The sequence below is a fragment of the Calliphora vicina genome, chromosome 3 (genome assembly GCF_958450345.1).
Source record: "Calliphora vicina chromosome 3, idCalVici1.1, whole genome shotgun sequence".
In the NCBI taxonomy this organism is placed as follows: Eukaryota; Metazoa; Arthropoda; class Insecta; order Diptera; family Calliphoridae; genus Calliphora; species Calliphora vicina.
Window position 1 is genome coordinate 1,027,192 of NC_088782.1, and position 23,454 is coordinate 1,050,645.

Sequence of the window (23,454 nt, forward strand, 5' to 3'; positions counted from 1 at the left end):
TAGGTATCAGAAATAATTTCAGAAACAATTTCAGAAATATAAAAAATTAAACAAAATATTTCAGATGTTTTTTTATAATAATATTAAAAAAAAAAACATTTTGAAAAAAGTCACTTTTATGATGAAGTTCAGGCAACGAATTTGGAAAAATATGGAATTGCACACGTAACCCACTATATGGGGAGGGTAGTGCAATGGGTCCTAAATGCGACTGCATAAGTCGAATTTCTGAAATAATTTTGAAATTTGAGAAAAACTGTTTTTAAAAAAAGTATATTTTGAAAAAAGTCACTTTTATGATGAAGTTCAGGCGACGAATTTGGAAAAATATGGAGTTGCACACGTAACCCACTATATACGAAGGGTAGTCCAATGGGTTCTAAATGCGACTGCATAACTCTCAAATTCCAAAATTATTTCAGAAATTCGATTAATGCAGTCGCATTTAGGACTCATTGGACTACCATTCGTATATAGTGAGTTACGTGTGCAACTCCATATTTCTCCAAATTCGTCGATTTAACTTCATCATAAAAGTGACATTTTTCAAAATATACTTTTTTTAAAAACAGTTTTTCTCAAATTCCAAAATTATTTCAGAAATTCGACTTATGCAGTCGCATTTAGGACCCATTGGACTACCATTCGTATATAGTGGGTTACGTGTGCAACTCCATATTTCTCCAAATTCGTCGATTTAACTTCATCATAAAAGTGACTTTTTTCAAAATGTTTTTTTTTAATATTATTATAAAAAAAACATCTGAAATATTTTTTTTAATTTTTTATATTTCTGAAATTATTTCTGATACCTATTTCAGACTATTTTTGTATTATAATTCAATTATCAAGACTGTTAAGTGATTAACAGTGCTCTGTTGACTGTAAAATGAGCAATGTTAAAAAAAAATGGTTTTTGTCTGTGCTAGTTAAATACGAATTTATCTTCACACACATAAGCCCGACTAAGCAGACAAATTGACACCAAAGCCAAATATCCATGGCGCTAAGGCAATGCTCTGAATTTGATGGGAGCTAAAGGGTCCTATCTATTATACGCTGCTGAAATTTGCCCCGACCATCTGAAATCTCGGAATATAGTTTTCAAAAAGTTTCCATTGTATTGTCACTTCTGTATACAAATTTGTAATTTTCATTTAGGATTCTTAAAAGAAATTTTCTTATTATTTAATTAAAAAAAAAAAAAAAAAGTTTTTTTCTAATTTTTTTAAAAAAAAGTTTTTTTTTTAAAAAAAATCGGGTTAAAAAGTATTTTTGTGGGTCCATCTTACTATAGCCTTATATACATCGTTGTAATGGATTTTGAAATATCTATCATTGGATATCCATCCACATTTCTCAGAAAGGAGGACCTATCACATATTAAATGCAATTAATTTTAATATTGGGGTTCCTTGCCTTAAAACGGTCAACTGTACGGAGACTTTTTTGGTTATACTTTTAGTACAATTATTGAATTAATGTAAATTTTTATGTTTTTAATGAAAATGTTTTTATTTTGTTTATGTTGATTTCTAGTTTATAAAATTTTTTATAAAATTAATTAAAAAAATGTTTAAATATATATTGAAAAGTGACCATAAATTGCTAGTTTATATTACAAGTATTTCTGTACGGAGACTTAATTGATTCATTGTAGATTAAAAATATGACAAAAATAGAGGTTGTCCCGGTTTTTCCCTTATATCTCAACCATTTGTGGACAGATTTTGTCGATTTTAAATAGAAACCGAACCGGAAAAATTCCCGATATATTGATGTATGTATGAATCATGTATGTATGTTATTTGGGGGCTACGGAAAGTTGATATCAGCACACAGACGGACAGACGGACATCGCTATATCGACTTCGCTATCTATAACATTCCAGAATATATATACTTTGTGGGGTTGCAAATTAAAAATGTAGAAATTACAAACGGATTGACAAAATTATATATACCCTTGCCACTCATGGTGAAGGGTATAAAAATACTTTTTAAATTTGCTATAGGGCATCATCATCTTAATAACTCCAGCTAATTACGCTTTTCACTAATTTAAATAGAACACTAAACTCATTATAGCTCAAGCCATTAAAACGTCTATAACTCACAATGTAAATAAGCAATTTGCACAAAAAAAAAAAAAAAAAAAAAAAAACATTAAAATATTTATTTTGCTGTTGTCTGCCCACAATAACTACAACAACAGTAGCAGCAGCAGTGTCAAATGCCAAAAATGGAATGGAATGAGAAAACTAGAAATAGAGAGAACAAGAGCAAAAACGAAACATTAAAATCTACTTGCAACTAATAAATTTGAGAACATGAATAATTGCAAACCTTCAATATTAATTAATCGAAAAATAAAAACAAAAACATAAACAAATTAAACGAGAATCGTTAAGAAAATTATTTAAATAGCAGACATTTACACTCACACAGGTTGGGCCGGCCGCACAGACAGGCAAAAAATATTTCTCTATGCAGCCACATTTTAATAAAAATTGTTTCAATTGTTGGTGGCTCAGTGAAGGCGTAGCAGGCAAGGGGAGGCAGGCAGAGCAAAGGCGAATGTAATGATCATAAATTAATTTAACACCACCCCAATAATCATGTCAGTGGGTGAATGGATGCGTAAAATAAACAATACAAATTTAAAACAACAACACGAATCTGTGTTGGTTTTATACGCACATTTTAGAAAAATGTTTAGACAGTTTTATGTCAGTTTTTAAAAATTATTAAAATACATGTTCGAAATGAAAATATGTAAATAAATTGAAAAATAAACACAATATTTAATTTAGAAAATAAATAGTGAGTACCACAACACATGTACTATTTGAAAAAGACAAATATTGAATACAGTAAAATATCTAATATCTAGTAAAAAACATAAAACTTTGCATTAATTTATTAAATAAATATTCTATGCTAGAGCTTAATGTACACCTTTTTTCGAGATTTTGTTGAAAAATAGTCCTTTTGTAAAAATTATTTAGGTATTTCACTGTATTAACTTGATCTACTTTTAAAAATTATTAATCGCTTCAGAGAATTATTGGTCTAGTTTTGTTTTGGCAAAAATAAAGAGCAATAGAGAAATATAGACACTATTAAGCTTTTAAAATATTGAATTCTGAAAAGCCTTTATAACTGTTAAATAAATAAATACTTGATGGGTTTTTATCTAAATTGCAAGATAATAAATATTTAATTTTACTCAAAAACTGTCTATTTTACCCGGAACTAAAGGCTTAAAAGCAAATATGTACTCAATACTTTCAGAGTTGTAACTTCTACAATATTAATTGGCGACCCGAAGCCACGATGTATCCTTCGGAACCACGTGGTTTATAAAACAGTAACGTTACTGATTGATTGACTGACTGATTTAAAATAGCCCAGCCAAAACGTCAAAAGGAAATTTGGGCTATAAGTTCCCGCTGCCTATGTAGATCCACTAAGAAGGGATTTTTGGAAATTGGAAGGTTTATGGGGTAAAAACGTAATAACTTCTAAACTAATATATTTACAAACTGACAGGTGTTTGGTGCTTTTTTAAAATTATAACCTTTTAGGGGAGAAAACGGGTAAAAACTAACCCCAATATGCATAAAGAGTTTATAAATTTATCAAAGGTTTATAAAACTGATTTTGTATGGAAATTTTGTTTAATAAACCTTTGATAAATTTATAAACTGTTTATGCATATGGGGGTAAATTTTTATTTTTGGTAGTTTTTCCATATGAATATTTATTATTACCTACTACAACGATACTCAAATTTATTTAAATAAAATTTTTTACATTTTTTTGTTTAGAATTAGTGTATTGAATTAGTGTAATAATAGTACCAATAAGGGGTAAAAACGGTAAAACACATTGTATTCGAAATTATTAAGTCAATTTTAATAAAACATGGTGCTATTTATAACTCGAGTGTAAAGTTGTAGATAAATCCAATTAAAATCAATTTTATACCAAAAATCTGTGATCACTCATATTTTATAAAAAAAATCAAATATCTTAAATCGTTAATAGTTTTGTAAATACTGAGATTTTAGGGAAAATAACCTAAATATGTAATCACTCAGATTTTATACCAAAAATCGATTTTTAGCATAAAAAAATCAAAATATTTTAAATCGCTGATAACTTCGTACATTCATCGAAAGCGGGTTAATATATTTTGATAACGACTACGCGATTTGGGTATTTTTGCCCTAAAGTTGAATTTAACATAAAAAAATGTTGTTTTTTTTGATGGTCCTGGTCCCCTCGGTATCAAATATTTTTAATTTTTTTTTAATTAAAAATATTTAATGTAAATTAAGCTTTTCAAAAAGTATAAATTCCTTTTAAATCTTCATAGACATTTTTTTGATAACTTCAAAAGAAAAAGGTGTTTTTTTTCGAAAAAACTAGTCAGTCATAAATTTTTAACAATCCCTTTTTTGTTTGACAAGAAAAATTGGGAAATAAAAATGTTGAAAATTAAATTTTTAAAAGCGAATATCTCCTAATTGATAGTGCTCTACGAGAAAATTCTATATATAGGAGATTCTTTCTATATATTTTGAAAAAAAAAAATGGACTTAAAATTAATGTAAGAAATTATATGCTATAAACATATTATAATAACTTCAGAACTTTGTCCAATGTTTCTCCAATTTTTGTTATCCCTTGCAAACAATAAGATTTGTCGAGGTCATCAAAAAAGCTATTTTTTGTGAGATGATTTCATCGTTGAAGTCAAATCAGTTTCCGCCGAGCCATTTCCTCAGGTTTGGGAACAAGAAATAGTCACTCGGGGCTAAATACGGAGAATAGATCGGATGAGGGAGCAATTCGTAGCCCAATTCATTAATTATTTTCATGGCAACTGCACGCAGAGAAAAAATATAGTTGTTACATATAATATAGTTTTTACAAGTTTTTTAACAATATAGTCACAGTAATTTTGTATATGATTGTGGTAACCATAATATGGTTAATTTAAGAATCAAAGATCAGCAAGGTTCCCCACCACTACACCAAATACACAGAGGGCGTTGTTTCTAGGCAACGACAGATGGCAGCACCATTATCCTAGACCAGCTACAGCAGACCAATCATCTACTTAGCTGGATCAACAACCGATTAACGAAACTGACACAAGGCAATAATAACAATCGATTGAATCCTTATGGCAACATCAAACATGTATCCGAAGACCCGCTACAGAAGACCAATCATCTACTTAGCTGGAACAACAACCGTTTAAACTGATACAAACAATAACAATGGATTTAATGGCAACATCGTACATGGAGACGCACGATACTCCAATAATTAGAACAATGCAATCTATATGGGAAATACGCGAAAAACAACTACTTCAACAATTCATAAGTGGGGTAATGGAGAAAAAAAAAGATTCACATGATTTTATCATATATATGGTTGCAGTAAACAACTATATGTTTGTTCCGCAAAAAATAATGCGTAATGAGCAGACGAAATTCACTTTTTTCCATTTTCTCCCCAAGTCACGCGGTAGTCTGCTATCAATGGCTGTCAAACCCAAACTAAATGATGCAACTTGTTCAAGTTTTGACAGGAGTCAAACGACAGATACCTGTTGACAGTGTTGCCCTGTCAGCTAAGAGGCGAGAAATTCAAAAATGACAAAATGTAATGACGATGTAGTCCACTAATTCTCTGTTAATTATTGGGCACATATTTTTTTAACTGACCAGTCTCTAATAAAATTTCAAATTTTATATAGTCGAAAATATAAGACTATGATATAAATATTTGTTCAATATACATAAATAATTTCAGGACTGTAAATAACATTTAAATACTACAATGTCGTCATAAAAATAAACATTTAAATGGGTTGCTTTTTATTACTTATTGCAATAATCTAAAATAAACAAACGGAGAAAAATTTAAATTTAACAAGTGTGTTGTTTAAATACATCATGCACATATTTCTTTGTATAAATTACAAAAACTATAAATAATATAAAAAAAATAGTAATAAAAAAAATGAGTATAAACTAGTCATAAAGTACTTGTACTTGAATTTCTTGTTGTTTTCTATTCATACATACATACATATTAATATTATTATTATTTATTTGTTTGTTTCTACTAAACAATTTATAAATAGTAAATAACATTTTTTAGCAAAGCAACACGAAAAAGCCAACAATTTGTTGTATATGACATCACTGAGATAAATCTAAAACCAGCTAGAACAACCAACAACAAAATAAAAACTATGTTTAAATGTCTAGTTGTAGACAGAGCGAACGAACACAGGGTGAGAAAAAAAAACCTACTGACATCAAAATATTTTTTTATGCAAAAATACATAAAAAAAATATTTAAACATTTCAAAGCTGCCTAAAGTAACGCATGTATGTAAATAAACAAATAAAATTGTGCTACGACAACAAACAAAAAAAAAGGTTTATTTAAAAAACCACATACCGGCAATGTCATCTAGACATCAGTAATGACGTAATTGGTGACAGCATCTGGTTTTAGTATTTTATGTGTCATATTGTCATAAGTGTTTTTTTTTTTTTTTTTGAAAACGGCGGCAACAACAAGCAGAAATAATTTTTATATCAAATATTTATTTTTTTATTTCTGTTGATGTTTAATTAATTACAAATACAAGAGATTCTCGTTTAATGAATGTAAGTGTGTGTAAGTAAAATTATTTTGGGTTAAAAATAATTTTAAAAAATGTATTTCACTTTTTATTTTGTCATGCTGCTGTTTATTTTGACGTGTCTCTCTGACATGCTCTGGTTACCTCTAATGGATTATAAAATTATTATTAGTTTTTTTTTTGTTTGGTTTTGTATTTTCAAATGACATTGAATATGAAACATATTTATATTTATTCAACACAAAATGTTTTTCTAAGTTCATATTTTTAGTTGTAAATGAAGTGGAAATGTTAATTAATGAATAGTTTTATAAAGATATCAATTACAAACAAATTAATTTTTACAAATATTTGTAAATTATTTCATATTTTTAATGGCAAGTTATACAACTTTTGAAATAAACAGGGAACTTTAAGCTACTAGGCTTAAAAATCTCAGAGGTTTAAACGCACGATTTGCTAAACTGGTTTAAAATTAAAAAAAGTTCGAAAGCTACCAAATCTTATGTAGCCTTCACCTTAGAATACATGAACCAATTAGTCAAAACCAGAGTCTTATAGTTGACTTTTACTATTTTCGAAACTCCTAAGATTTGGGTCAAAGTGCAATATTTTCAAAAAAATTAATATTGAAAAAAATCCAATTAAAAAGACATGGACATGACATGTGTCAACCTGAGTATTAACCCTTTACGGCGCCATATTGCATTTCTGCAACATACCCCCAAAATAAGTGTAAAAATATTATATATGCTGGTATAACAATTTATTTCCTTATTATAGATTGGCAATAAAGTATTCTAACGGTTTAGAAGCTAATAATCTTTCTATATGAAAACAATTGGGTATTTATTTCATTCAAATGACGTAGCTGTACAAATCTGTTTTGCACTCTTTGAATTCATTTGCGAAAAATTATTTATTGAAGAAATACTGATATTTGGTTAATGAAATTTGTGTGAGTGAAAGGTAAGAAGGTGTATTTCAATAATCATTTATGTTATTTTTTTGCAAAACCAATTTGGTTATTTTATTTTATTTTATTTATTTAATTATTATTTTCAACAACCTAGCTTATTGGCCATAATCGGTTATAAATTTCTACTTAATAAAAATTTTTTATGGTTATGTTTTGTAATGATTTTGGTTTGTTGCATATATGCAGTGTTGCCAATTTAGCCCTTTTTGGGCTAAATTTAGCCCTTTTCAATCTTGTTTAGCCACAAAAAAAATAATTTAGCCTTTTTTCTAGCCTTTTTATACCCTTCAGCTTCGTGAGAAGGGTATATATAAGTTTGTCATTCCGTTTGTAATTTCTACATTTTTCATTTCCGACCCTATAAAGTATATATATTCTGGATCCTTATAGATAGCGGAGTCGATTAAGCCATGTCCGTCTGTCTGTCTGTCTGTCTGTCTGTCTGTCTGTCTGTCTGTCTGTCTGTCTGTCTGTCTGTCTGTCTGTCTGTCTGTCTGTCTGTCTGTCTGTCTGTCTGTCTGTCTGTCTGTCTGTCTGTCTGTCTGTCTGTCTGTCTGTCTGTCTGTCTGTCTGTCTGTCTGTCTGTCTGTCTGTCTGTCTGTCTGTCTGTCTGTCTGTCTGTCTGTCTGTCTGTCTGTCTGTCTGTCTGTCTGTCTGTCTGTCTGTCTGTCTGTCTGTCTGTCTGTCTGTCTGTCTGTCTGTCTGTCTGTCTGTCTGTCTGTCTGTCTGTCTGTCTGTCTGTCTGTCTGTCTGTCTGTCTGTCTGTCTGTCTGTCTGTCTGTCTGTCTGTCTGTCTGTCTGTCTGTCTGTCTGTCTGTCTGTCTGTCTGTCTGTCTGTCTGTCTGTCTGTCTGTCTGTCTGTCTGTCTGTCTGTCTGTCTGTCTGTCTGTCTGTCTGTCTGTCTGTCTGTCTGTCTGTCTGTCTGTCTGTCTGTCTGTCTGTCTGTCTGTCTGTCTGTCTGTCTGTCTGTCTGTCTGTCTGTCTGTCTGTCTGTCCGTCTGTCTGTCTGTTGAAATCAATTTTCTGAAGGCCCCAGATATCTCCGGGATCCAAATCTTCAACAATTCTGTCAGACATACTTTCGAGAATTTTGCTATTTAAAATCAGCAAAATCCGTCCATAAATAACGGAGATATGAGCAAAAATCCGAGATATCCTCTGAAAATTTCATCAAAAAACACAATGTTGCATGCTTTGACAAAAAAACAACAAAACGTATGTTTCTATGTGCAAGCTTTGTGTATTTTGTTTTTTCTTGTGTTTTGTTTCTTTTGGCGTTGTTGTTGTTTTTTATACAACTAAACGTTTGTTTGGTTGTGTGTTGGTTTTTTTTACAAAAAAAACAACAAAACGTATGTTTTGATGTGCAAGCTTTGTGTATTTTTTTTTTGTGTTTTGTTTCTTTTGGCGTTGTTGTTGTTTTTTATACAACTAAACTTTTGTTTGGTTGTGTGTTGGTTTTTCTTTTGTGTTTTGTTTCTTTTGGCGTTGTTGTTGTTTTTTATACAATTAAACGTATGTTTGGATGTGTGTTGGTTTCATTGCCTTGCGTATTTTGTTTTTGTTTTTTCTTTTGGTGTTTTGTTTCGTTTGGCGTTGTTGTTGTTTTTTGTGTTCTTGATAAATTTAGGATGCTGTACGCTGAAAGTGGGCAATGTACATACATACCTATATACTAATTATAAAAAATAATAATGCATCCACAACAAAGGTGAAGGGTATATAAGATTCGGCATAGCCGAATATAGCACTCTTACTTGTTTATTTTCATTTAGCCATATATATTTACTCTAACGAAAATTATATATTTGCTCTAATGATCTGAAATTTTTGCTGTTGAAAATTAGTAAAATCAGTTCAAAAAAATTGGCAGGGATATTATGTCAATAATTAACTAAAAATGTTGAACCAGTAAACAATTTAAGCACATACCTTCCATACATTAAAAACATGCCATAACTAATATAGAGAAAATGTACGTTATTTAAATAAAAATTGTTAATAAATATGTTAATGTTTTACGCGCGAGTCCGGGCGTTTATAAAATCAAATATAGGGTTAAAGAGAATACTTTTAACTTTATCTGGGCGATGTATTGAAGTAAATATAGTACTTTAACAAATATTTTATAACACATGACATGTAGTATACCGTTTTCAAAGACTACAATCCAACCAATTTAGAAAGAAAAATTAAGTTCATTATCGATAATAATTTAGGTATGATCATTTTTATCTGATCAAATATAGAAAATTAACTTTTTCCAAATTTAAATTAAATATTTATGTTTACATATTTTGGCTACCTTAGTTTTGATATGTTTACTAACTAATGGCAAAATTTATGTTTTTGCCAATGAAAATCAATTCTGTCCGGCGACGTGTATAATTTTTAGAATATTTTTTTTCTGCATTACATGAGAGGCATATTTGCCATATATTCACTTATCAAAATATTCTCCATCGAAGTTATCACAAAGGATTACTTTATACATAATTTGTCTTTCATATTAATAAATTTGCATAGGAGCATTTTGCAGGCCAGGTGATAAATACGAGGCTTTAAAAACATCGGCATATGATATACGTGTGGCCCCATATTAAGTTATTTTAAAGTTAAGGATCAACATACAGGAATAAATATTCTTATTTTCTTGCATTTGAACATGTGTATTCATACATTTTTGTTTGTCTATTCGGCATAGCCAAATGTAACACTCTAAGTTGTTTTTTGTGTCAAATGTATGTATTTTTTTAATTCAAAATTTTAGCCCTTTTTTAGCCTTTTTTTTCTAAGTATTTAGCCCTTTTTGTTCACCATGAATTGGCAACACTGCATATATGCAACATTGCGTGTTGAGATGTATTATTTTACCATGTTTTTACCAATGTGAATGATTCCTCAGTATGATTCATCAGTATTGAAATAAGTTATAAATTTCATAATTTAACTGATACGGACCTGGAAAATATGCTAGCTGAATGGAAAGATAGTGAAGATGTCCTTGACTTATCTGTTGACGATGATGCTGTTGATCCAACGTAGAGGAGAATGATGATGAAAGCTCTGATGAGGAATAATATGCATTACCTGACTTCAAAAATGAACTTGAGCCCACTAACAATCTATCCAATGTATCCACGATCACTCAGAGTAAAGGATTTAGGTTCTGTTACCGCCCCTCCCAGTAATACCACTGCAGCATCTCCAATGTTGTCTATCCATTTGCTTAGGATTTAGACAACATGGACAACTTCGCTTAGAAATGGGTTATTTCCTATTTGGTTACTGAGAACATTATCAACCTCACTAATTTATACTATATTCAGAAAGATGTCACGAGAGACAATGTCGTCGAATCGATTTAAATCACTTAAGCAGTTACTTTACTTCACGATGATTCTGAACGATTGTATAAAATTCGGCCATTGATAGAGGAATTGAACAAAAAGTTCCATTTGAAGTGCCGTTATCTGTAGATCAACAAATGTGTTCAACAAAAGCTTGCAGTGTGTTGAAACAGTTTTTACCGGATAAGCCTCATAAATGGGGATTAAAACTACCAATATGGGCACTGGCTAGTTTGGGACGATAAACGAATGCGGATTAAGCGTGTGTAACAATAAACCAAACAACTGCTTTATTTTTATATATTTTCATATACTTTATGTTCAACTTTAATTATTTAGAACTATTGGTGCAATGTTGCATTTCTGCAACATGCAACATATAATTTTTTTTAAAAAATAGTAACTTAATTTTTGACAAAATTTTTTTGATTAATTTTTCTATTAAAAATAGCCTATTTATCACCTAATAACTACAAAACTAACAAAATTTGAGTTCTTGCGCCGTAAAGGGTTAACAAAACCTTCAATATTGTCCTATTTTGAATATTAAGATATTTTTGATCCATGTATTTATTGGTTTTTAACACTTTGTGTAATTTTTTAAGTCATGGAAATATAACCATATACGAACACCAGATTTGGGGCCTCGCTGTCATTTTTGCAAAAAAGTGATCATTTTCTCAGGCTCATTTCTTGCAAACAGTTCGGAATTTTGATTTACTCTTTGAGGCAAAGTTGTAGCCCTTGTCATAAAGAACAAAAATTGTGAACATGTAAAATCAAAAAAACTTCATCTTCAAGATCAAAATCGCAAAAAACTTAAAAAAATTCGAAATCAATTTTTTAAAGCATGCTTTAGTCTATAATAATTTAATAGTTTAGTTTAAAATCGAACTTTTTAAAGTTTTTTGAGATTTTGATCTTGAGGATGAAGTTTTTTTGATTTGATTTATTTTGGGCTACAACTTTGCCTCAGAGAGTAAATCAAAATTCCGAACTGTTTGCAAGATATGAGCCTGAGAAAATTTTCACATTTTTGCAAAAATGCATGACTTTGGGCAAAACTGGGAGACACGGGTCTTTTTTTTGACTTTTATCACGTAGTGGTGTCCGTATATGGTTATATTTTTTCGTGTTGCACTGTGTAATGCAAACTTAAGACTCTTAATGATGAAAGGCGTAAATAACATTCGATGATGTTTCTTATTACAATATTGAATACAGCATCCTCCTCATGTGCTGCTATGCTGTAATAAATTACAAAACATCGAATAATATTTAAACAAAACGTCAATTTAACACTCAATGCTAAACAATACAATGTCAATTTATGTATTTCTGTTGCCATTATTATTATTACAATATTATTTTTTTATTTTGCCAATTTTCTGTAAATATTTATATAATAAATTTAGCAATAAATTGAACAGTTCCTTATATTAAAGCGTAACATATAAATTAAGGTTTTATTATGTAAAACAAAATTGAAAGAAACGCAAAAAATAAATACAAAATGAAATCATGTTTGGCAACAACGCCAGACATATTGGCAAATGAATGGAAAAATAATTTAAAATTAAATTCAAAATTATGCCAATAAATAAACATCCACACATGAGTAAATTCTTGAACACTGGGGCAGCCAGACAGACATGCATGAATGACACTTGTTTCGTAGGAAATTCTTATTTTTTACAAATAAAAATCAGCTAAAATTAACTACATAAATCTGTTTTTGCAGGCATTTTACAAACAGAGTGGGTTGCTGTTATTAAAAATTAACTATTTCCTCTCTTTACGAAAATAAGGAAAAATATAGTCTTGTACGATATAAATATTTTCATACGGACACCTTGAAATGTAAAACCGACTCTACAAGTTGAGAGCGACCAATGAAAATAAAATTGCATTTATGCTTGTATTTCCCAGCAGTTCTAGGAGACAGTCCACAACTAGTGATTTTACCCATCATTAAGGGTGGGAACTAGTTACTTCAATAGCTACGTGAGACTGATTACAATGAGACTGTCTAATAGCTGGTCCAAAGTTGTCACCGCATAGGATTCACATACTGGTTAAATATCGCCAGTTATCTTACTACTTAGCTACCAAACTGGTTACTTGATCAGTTACTTTAACATGTACGGCTGCTAATTGACTTCAAATAGTCAGCTAAAATAACATATCATAGACTGTCTAATAAAGAATTGCTTGTAAACAAACCTTCCTCCGACAACTCTCCATTGGATTGCTTTCAAAAGTGTAGTACAAAATAAACGTTTAAAGTGACTTCACTATAGCTCACTTAGAGACACTAAAGTGACTATTGACTTCATGCTATGTTACTTGGGATATCAGTATACTTAAGCAAAAGTAAAAATAAACAATATGAGAATTATATCAACTCAATTTGTATAAAACCAGTTTGTACGAATTACCCACAAAACGTTTAATGTGACTACACTCTAGATTACTAGGAGACACTGAAGTGACAATTGGAGTCAGCCATGAGATAAGACATTTGTGACAAATACTGTCATTAAGGGATACATTGACTATTTGCTTAACTGCTGGGTTATTGCAGGCAGTCAACGCCTAATATCAACTCATTTATTTCACCATTTATTTAGTTATTTTAATATATACAATAGTTGTAAGAAAACTACTTGTTATGACATGTGACAACAAAGGCAAGCCAGCTTGTTATATTCTGTAAGAATATGAAACGGCTAAGTCAGACATAGAGGCAGAACAGTTTATTAGGGTGGCTATATTGGACTTTTTCGATTTTCACTGCTCTCAAAGTCTAAAATTGTTATCCATATCATATAAAAATCAAATTCTATCCAATTTAGGACTGGACATGATTAAAAATCTTGAATATATATTTAATCGGGTTTTTATGAGAATCTATTTTTAAATTGTTTACCCCATAGAGAATTATACAAAGAGACGAGACACTCCGATTTATCAAACAATAATACAACAAATCATATGTCTGATAGCATGTATTTTATTGTTGCAAGTATTAGGTTTTTGACAATTACATTTCGTCTTTATGTTACCCTATGGTTTACCCTTTTATTACAATTAAAACGATTTTCTAAAAATTTAAATGTCACTGGAAAAAATCATACCAGTAGAAAAAACAAACCTATAAATTACCAAATTCGGTATAAGAATTGAATGCAATGTAAATTTAAATTATTGATTTAGTGAAACGCAAAAGTGACACGCCTCTTTTCTTAGCAAAACACTGATAAAGAGATTTTTTTTAATCAAAAAAATGTTTTTGATATTTGTGACTGCATCTTCAGCATGCAATCGTTAATGGCGCCTGCTTAGGTAGACAATAAATAAAGCACAATTATTCACGTTAGAAATACACCACAGCCTAGTCTTACCATTTCGTGTTAAGACATTAGTTAAATTTAATTTTGAGAAAAGAAATGTTTGGTTTATAAAATATTTTTCCCGAAATTGGTCCATTATCAATTCATATCGTGGTATACGTCGCTGAAATACCTTTCAATAGAATCCCAGCTAGCATTTCTTTAAAATTTTAATCACATTCGAGTCATTCAGTGCTGGAATATGCGCTCGTTTTCTGATCACTCATATTTGAGTAGTTTTTGAGTCGAATTGCTTCATTTTGGAGTCATTTTCGAATCATTTTTTAGTCGAATTGCTGTTAATTTTTGAGTAATTTTTGAATCATATTTTATAACTTTTTGAGTATTTTCTGAGTCATTAAGTCTGTTACAATCAAAAACAATAATTCAGGAAACAATTTTTGGTCTTCCAACTACGTAAAATATATTTACAAAATAAATTTGTATACAGTCATATTTCGAACATCTGAATGATCTATTTATGATTGCTGTACATTTTGTTATTGTTTTTGAAATATATCACTTTTTATAATTAATGGGAATCATTTTGGAAACATTTTTTAATCGTGCATCTCATTAATCAGTTTTAGGTCATCAAAACTAGTCGAAAAAGACTCAGTTTGGTGATTAGTCTCCGAACAATCTTCCAAATGCTGACTGGTTTTGGTTATGGTAAATATGTACAATAGAGTGACAGCCGATTTTTTTAGGCCTATATGTTAAGTGCTGAAAATTTGAGCCAAATCGGGCAACGATTTCTGGACGCGCATTGAGGTCAAAGTTAAGATATATGCAAAATTATACTATTTATATGAAATAAAATAGTTTTTGGAAATTAACGCTGTATCTCCGTTGGGTCAAAATTACCCAAAAACTGTATTATTGCCAAAATTAGAGAAAAATAAAAATTTTTCAGTTTCTGAAAAAATTTTGATACTAAATAAATACTTTTCCAATTGAATGCAAAAGAATCGAAATATGTACGTAATTATCGTTGCAATGAGATATAAATGACAAAATTTGGTTAATAAATGTTAAAGTTATTACAAATTCGCCAGACCATTAACGTGTTTCAGGACACTTGAACAAAAAATTTAGGAAAAAAATTAACATATTTCGAGAAAAATTAAAATAAAAGCTAATTTTTTTTTAAAATATATCCGTATTTACTTGTTTATGAGTTTTTGTCTTCGTAGGATATCGTTAACCTATTCGCAGGTATGGCCAAAAATAATATTTTTTTTGACGACCGTTTCGAATCTCCATTTTAAAATTTTTAAAAATTTTGTTAAAGAAAATTCGGAGGTTTTTTATCATCACATTGGGATTTATTGTGATCAAAATAGGGAATAAAAATATGAAAAAATTATGTCAATACCTCTTACAGTTTTTCCGTACCTGCGATTTAAATTTTGCGATTTTCAAGAAAAACTAATTTTTTGCCCATATTTAGGCGAATGAGCCCAATTTCCTTAATGTTATAAAATGTTAATGTTAATGTTATAAAATTAAGGAAATTATAAAAATTTCCTTAATTTTTAAGTAAAACCTATTCATAATATTATAGTCCTTGTAATTTTAAACACGGTCTGAAAGTTTTACTAAAATCGGAAATCGATAACCTTAAATCGTGAAGGTCAAAGGTAAAATTTTTCAATATTTGGAATTTCTAAAGAAAAGATAGCGAAATGTTATATATTTTTGGGCCGATTTTAATGAAACTCATACACAAGTAAATACGGATATATCTTAAATAAAAATTAGCTTATATTTTAATTTTTCTCGAAATATGTTAATTTTTTTTCCTAAATTTCTTGTTCAAGTGGCCTGAAACACGTTAATGGTCTGGCGAATTTGTAATAACTTTAACATTTTAACCAAATTTTGTCATTTATATCATTTATATATTGTACGATAATTACGTACATATTTCGATTCTTTTGCATTTAGTAGCAAAATTTTTAAAATATCTGATAAATTTGCAATTTTTCCGAATTTTGGCGATAATACAGTTTTTGGGTCATTTTGACCCAAAGGAGATGCAGGGTTAACTTCCAAAAAAATTACATTTCTAGAAAACAATACAGAAATTTAACGAGTTTCACCTATTTATTCCATATAAATAGTAAAATTTTGCATATATCTGAACTTTGACCTCGATGCGCGTCCGGAAATCGTTGTCCGATTTGGCCCAAATTATCAGCACTTAACGTTTAGGTCTAGTGGCACAATATTCCACCCGGCACTCTTCAAAATTTTAACAAACATTTTTTTCCATACAACTGATTGTCACTCTAATGTACATTAGTGTGTCCCAAAAAAAGTTTTTTTTTCTTATTTTCATGGGTGCTCAAGCATAATTTGAAAGCTTATAGGGTAGAGTATTTTTGAGATTTTTTTCAGATTTTTCGGAAGTGGTTTAGAGGTCGCTCAAGTCGAGTGTGTGTGCTGGGCTCACCTAAACACCGTTTGATGAGGTACAGGTGTAAAATTTAAAAAATATACTTAAACATAAATAGACAACTGCCACACACACACACACACCATACATATTATATACCCAGTGTATATTGTATATTTAACTGACATCGAACTTGAACTTGACTGATAGAAATTTAAAATAGTTGAGACAGTGTAATTTTATGGTCTATTTTTCTGTTTATTTTTTTATTTATTGTTTTTTACTTATAAACACAACAAACTAGAAAATAATTAAAAAAAAAATACGAAAAAAAAGCTGAAATACTTTTTAGTCATGTTATATTAAATTAAAATCAAAATAAAATTAAATTGAATTGAATAAATTGTATCTTTATCTGTATCTATGACTATCAACGAGTATCGTTTGTTCGTATATTGAATAAAACTAAATCAAGTATATAATTAACTAATTAAACCAGCCAATCTAATTTATTATAAAACATTTCAAGTGCAAGTTGTGATTGTTTATCGCACAGAGAAATAAAGGCCGCTAAAAAGAGAAATAAATATTCCTTATTCAATAAAATGGATAGACGAAAAAAATAAAAACTAAACAGTGAGCCAATAACAAAACAGAAATACAATTAAATAAATTAAACTGGAGAAATTATGATCAATAAATATTGAACAGAGAAATAGTATTGTAGTTTGTTGGATTTATTGATGTAGACATCAATTTGTAAATACATACATATAAATCAGAAAGTTAAGTTAAGAAATTAAATGAAATGAACTAATAAACTAACTAAAGTAGTAAATGATGAAATAAAATTTAGCGAATTTTTATAACCGTGATGAACAAATTAATTCTTATTTAATTTAAACAAATTCTTACTAAATATCATTATATTCTTTGAAGTTGTTTGCTGTTACAGAAGTCATGCAAATAGAAATAAATATTTGCTAAAAATAGTGATAATCTTTAGTTAGTGAAAAAAATAAAGCTGTTTATAAACTCTCAAAATCAAAAAAAACAGGGGCCGTAACTATTCATAGCTCCCATATAGACCCGCTTCCGAAAATCACTTTAAAGTGAATAAATCTTATAAAAATTATGGTATACATACAGAATTCATGATAAATAACTTTTATATAGACACAAATCACACGACCTAATTTCATGGTGATCAGTCCATAATTGGATTTGTAATCCAGTTATTGAGCAAAAAAGGTGAAAAATTGGTTAAAAAATTTAAAAACTGGGCATTTTGGCGATTTTTAAGGCACTGGATGCATCTTTTTCGGGTAGGTATGTTCCGTACTTTTTTTCTACTATTCAATATCTACAACTTTGTTTCAGCCACAAAAGAGATATTCCGTACGGTATACGAGATATAACCGTGCTTAAATATAGAAAAAGTGATAAAAATCCACCTTGAGGAAAAAAAATTCGTATGGCCATTAAATTAATACGGCAGCCAACTTGACAAAACTAATGATGCAGAAGTTCTTATTTTTGGGGCTACTTTCACATGCAATTGTCAGAATTGAGTCCCAAAGCAATGAACTGAAAAATGTTGTACTGTGTTATTCGACGTAAAAATAAAAGTTCGCCTGAAACTCTTAAAAATAGTTAAATAGCCGTCCTAAAAAAACTCATTTGAGGAGTTTTATTTTTCCAGTCAGAAAATAAAACTCATCTTTATATTTCTTTAACAAATAAATTACTACAAACATTATATCAGATAGACTCAATAAAGAAAGATACTGATAAAAGTTGAAAATGAACGAAGAGTTTTATTTTCTGGCGGGAAAAATAAAACTCCAAAAATGAGTTTTTTTTATGACGGCTATTTAAGAGTTTCATGCGAACTTTTATTTTTACGTTTATATAAAGTCAATTTAAATGACATCACGATCAAGTAAAAACTGAGTACGCAGTGTTAAAGTGTAGATTACACGGAATGTATCAAAGGTGTGAATTTAGCCTCTACTATACCAATGCCATGTAAAAATTACAGGTCCCTTTTATAGAAAGTGTTAGAAATAGAACCAATAATCGTGTTTGATGAACCATATACGGGACCAGGGGCCGAATTACCAAAGTCGTCATCGAATGAGCTTTCGTATCGAAAAATAATTTCGATTGCGAAATTATAAGAACATGTACTACATTTCCTGCTCTATATCGAATTCCATAACCACAAATACCAAAATTTTAAAAAATTTTACTCGATCAAGGATGCGGTAATTCGGCCCCTATACTGTGTTGGTTCACTTCCCTCTAGGATTAAATTTTCTTGAAACTTTTTTTTTTCATTACTATACTTAAGATTAAAAGTACGCTTATCAAAAAGCATAAAGCTGTTTAAGTAAAAGCTAAAGAGTTAAAAGCTCATTTCTATCAAGTGCATTTGTTAGACTTTCGAAGAATGCAAAACTTTTTAGTTATTTAGTATTCAACTTTTTACACATTTTAGTAGCAAGCTTGAAGTTTGTTATCAAAAAGGCTTTAAGCTTTATATCAAAAAAGAAATTTCTTATAGAATTTTTTAATGTTTTTGATTAATACAAAGACAACATTACATAAAAATTGGCAGGAATGCGTAAAAAACTGCCTATTTCCAATATGTGTATGATTCTTTAGATAACAATTAATTACATTCCGTATTTGTTTTCTTTAAATACCCAATATATTTTTTATAGTTTCTTGCAGAACTTGTTTACAAGAAACTATAATTTGTAAGAAACTGAATTTGTCTACAAGTACCACTACTTTGAAAACTGTTTTTTTTTTTTCTTTTCTTCTTAATTTGTTTTGATTAAAACTAATTAATTTTTTTACTTTTATTTGTTATTAACGTCAGAGAAACACGTTTTTTTCTCTTCTTCTTAACAATTACAAACAAAAAATTATTTAAACTTTTGCTTTTTAATTAACACACAAAACAAATTGAGTGAAGTGAGTTCAACGACCAATTGAAAATAAAATGAAAACAAAAGTTTAAACAATTTGTTTTGTTTATAAAGCAAAAAAAAAACTATAAGAACAAAAAAATCACCTATTTAAACATATTTGTACAATAGTTTTTAACATAAAAAAATGAAAATAAAAACTAATCATTAATCAAAAGAAACCTATTCGGTTAGGTTTGTAAAACCTCGTATGTAGGTACTTTAAAAGGGAGTATTTTTGAAATACCATTACAATTATATTTCATATTTAAACGCGCAGCACGCAGGCAGGCAGCCAGCAACATTGAAACATTTAATATAACCTTGAATATGCAACACGCTGATGATGATGATGATGATAAGATGACTTCAAATGTTAATTTTCGTGTCTACTAAGATTATTTTTGTGACTTAAAGACGTTTGTTTTTTAATTTTGTTGCTTTAAATCTAAGTTTTTAGACTAAGAATGCCTTCAGTTATGACTGAGCTTTAGATTTATGGTGGTTTGTTGGCCATTAATAAGATTAGAATTATATTTGTTTCTTAATAGAAACCTAAGTAAGAAGGCTTCTTAGAAACCACATTAATAAAAGTTGCTCTAATTTAAACAAAGCGAAAAAAGCTTTTTTTATATCTAAATTTATTAGTTATTTGGGGGCTTTTGTTTTTAAATTAACGTAAAATAAACCCCAACAAAATTAAATCAATTCATTTGAAGGTTGCTCAAAAGAATATTTAAATAAATTCCTCCTAAAAAAAAAACATTAAACAAAAACTCACTTCTTTTTTTATCCCCGAGATTGATGGCTTTTGAAAACAAAGCTGATTATTTCCTAGAATTTGGGATGATCATTAGAATTGTGCCTCAAAAATAAATAATAAATTTAAAATAATTTTATAACAGTTTTTGAGCATCAGGGTTTATGAGCCAAATGACATTTTAATTGCATGCTTTTTATTTAGAAAATAAATAAAACTTGAGGCAAAAAATTGTTTAAGCAATAAAAAATCATGTTATTTTTATAAGTGAAAGAAGAAACACAGGACTTTGGTTTAATTTAATGAAATTAAACAAAAATTAAATTAAACAAGTAGCAATGTTTTGACAATGTCAAATCTTATGTATGTAACTGTAGTCCAGTTTTATATATGGGGGATTTCATGTCAAGTGAACCAACTTTTAATCGATGCCAAAAATAATTGAATTTAATTTGTCTATATACATACGTTATTAGAAAAGTACAATTAGAAAACAAATGTATCGTAAATTCTACCATTGTGGATTCTCAGTCTCTCAGATATTCATCAAAATTAAATGCAGTCAAAATTAAAATTAAGTTTATAATACTTTAAAGGTTTCGCAATTAATAATATATATCTACAGCAATAAATAAATGTATTTCAAACCAATTTAAATTTTTTTTTTATTTTTTTTTCTATTTTCAGTTGTTTCCAAGGAACATTAATTTCTTTGCGGTGGTCTTTTCAAAGTGATCATGCAACAAATATTCAATTTAGACAGCACACATCAATCAAATTTATATTATTGTTAAATTGAAACAACAAACCCAACAAGGAATCACAAGAAAACTGAATAAACTATTTCTAAGGAAAAAAAAATAGTAATCAGCAGAACCCACAACAAAAAATATTATATAATTAAACAAAAAAAAAAGAACAAATAAAACAAAAGCAATATGAAGTTCTTAATATTTCTATTCTTAGCTTTAGGTAAGCAGAATTTTAACAAATTACCTCCCTCTTTGCCTTTAAAATATTACTCTAATTTTGTTTACTTTAGTTCTTCACTTAGCATGCGGTCAATATCATTCTTCCAGCGCCTCTGCAGGCGTTAATTTCGAAAATTTATCACCCTCACATGCAGCGGGCGGTGCCATGGCCCAATCTCAAAGCGATAACAGACCACGTCAACGCCGCATGTATGCCATGTGTCCGCCCAATTTCCAACGCATTGGCCAAGAATGTTTTACGTATCCTCAGCAGCACAGCAGCTGGCTGGAGGCTCACTTCTTTTGCAAAGACAAAAATGCCCGTCTAGCGGAACCGGAAAAGTATTCAGATCGAAAGTTAAGGGAATTTTTACTAAAATATGATGCGGAATCGGGAGGTATGTTTTGTTTTATTTTGTTTGTGGCAAATATAGGCAATTTAATGAATTTGTTAAACATTTTTTGTATTTCAGATAAAGATCCCATTTGGATTGGTGCCACCTACGATTATATGAACAATATTTGGCAGTGGAGTATCAGTGGACGCAATTTGACTTATAATGCTTTTAGTAAAAAATATTACGAGTAAGTAATAGGGAAATGTTCAATAATTTATAAAAAAAATCTAAAAGTACTTAATGGGTGGCATTAGAATGAAAAAAAAGAACTATTATGTACTAACTTTCCAGAATCTCACTTCATTCAGAAGTATACCCTTTAACTTTTATGTTAGTCAGTATCCCCTTGCGTTCATTTGATGAGGAAAAGTACCAAACTGTTCACACAAATGTGTTCATATCTATCTCTTCATTACATTTGTGAGTGTCTGAAGGATTCAATTTTTTTTAAAAGAAATAAGTTTTCTCGTTTTAGCCTTTTATGGTACTTTTTTACTCGACAAACTTTAATATCTTATTAGAAGCTCATACAAAATATTCATATAAATATGTATGTACCTATGTATATGTATTTACAAACTATTTTACTGAAATAGTACCGAAAAATTAAAAAATTTGTAACCGTATTGATTCAAATTTCCAAAAAGTACCACTTAAGTGTTTGTACTTATTGGGGTGAAAGATACAAAAAGTACTCTATGAAGGTTGTTTTCAAACTCAACAAAAGCTTGCAATATCATTGGGAGCAAATAAAGCAGCAATTTCAAAACGTTTTCGAGCAGCCGATTTCATACAAAAGCAGGGAAATATAAATTGAAACCGAGAGAACTTGAAAGACAATTTTGCATGTTTGAAATGATGGTTGAAGGCTATAAATGAAAATCATTTTTGCACCGAATCATTACTTGCAATGAAAAATGGATTCATTACGATAACCCGAAGCGTAAGAAATCGTATGTGAAGCACAGCCAACCAGCCGAATCGACACCAAAGCTAAATATCAATGGCGCTAAGGTAATTCTCTGTATTTGGTGGGAGCAAAAGGGTCCTATCTATTATGAGCTGACAGATCATGACAGGGAACCTGTACTGAACACAAATGATTCGTTTGAAGAGAGCATTGTCAACGCTCGGCCACATATTGCAATAGCTGTGCCCCGTCCGACTACTATTTGTAGTTCTGTATCTCTTTAGGGATACAAAACAGAGTATCCGGTATTGGCTTGATTCGTTTTTGGCCTCAAAAGATGATCAGTTCTTTTGGCTCGATATCCATATTGGCAGAAATATGGGAAAAGATCATAGCAAATTCGTATCTATCATACCCTTTAGAAACTACTAGACATTTCGTCAAGTGTAACATACTGAATTATTTGACCCAAAATATACAATACAATAATTAAGACTATCAGGCCTGTCACAGAATTCCATTGCGATCGAAAGTGGAATTAATTCCGTATTTTGCTTCTTCAGAAAAAGTAAAATGAAAAATTCTTTCGGAATGAAACCTCTTTCAGTTTTCAAAGTGGAATTGATAGTTGATTGTAATTAT

At 29.6% G+C, this 23,454-nt stretch overlaps 1 protein-coding gene across 3 annotated transcripts in view; it reads left to right on the plus strand.

The window, feature by feature from the left end:
• Window positions 1-23,454, plus strand: part of rgn (regeneration) — a 183,298-nt gene that overhangs the window by 153,435 nt on the left and 6,409 nt on the right. For all 3 annotated transcript variants that reach the window (XM_065506572.1, XM_065506574.1, XM_065506573.1), the window contains 3 exons: window positions 21,221-21,505; window positions 21,576-21,902; window positions 21,978-22,089. In XM_065506572.1, the coding sequence (XP_065362644.1) occupies window positions 21,472-21,505; window positions 21,576-21,902; window positions 21,978-22,089 (473 nt within the window). In that variant the 5' untranslated portion in view covers window positions 21,221-21,471. The remainder of the gene's footprint in view (window positions 1-21,220; window positions 21,506-21,575; window positions 21,903-21,977; window positions 22,090-23,454) is intronic.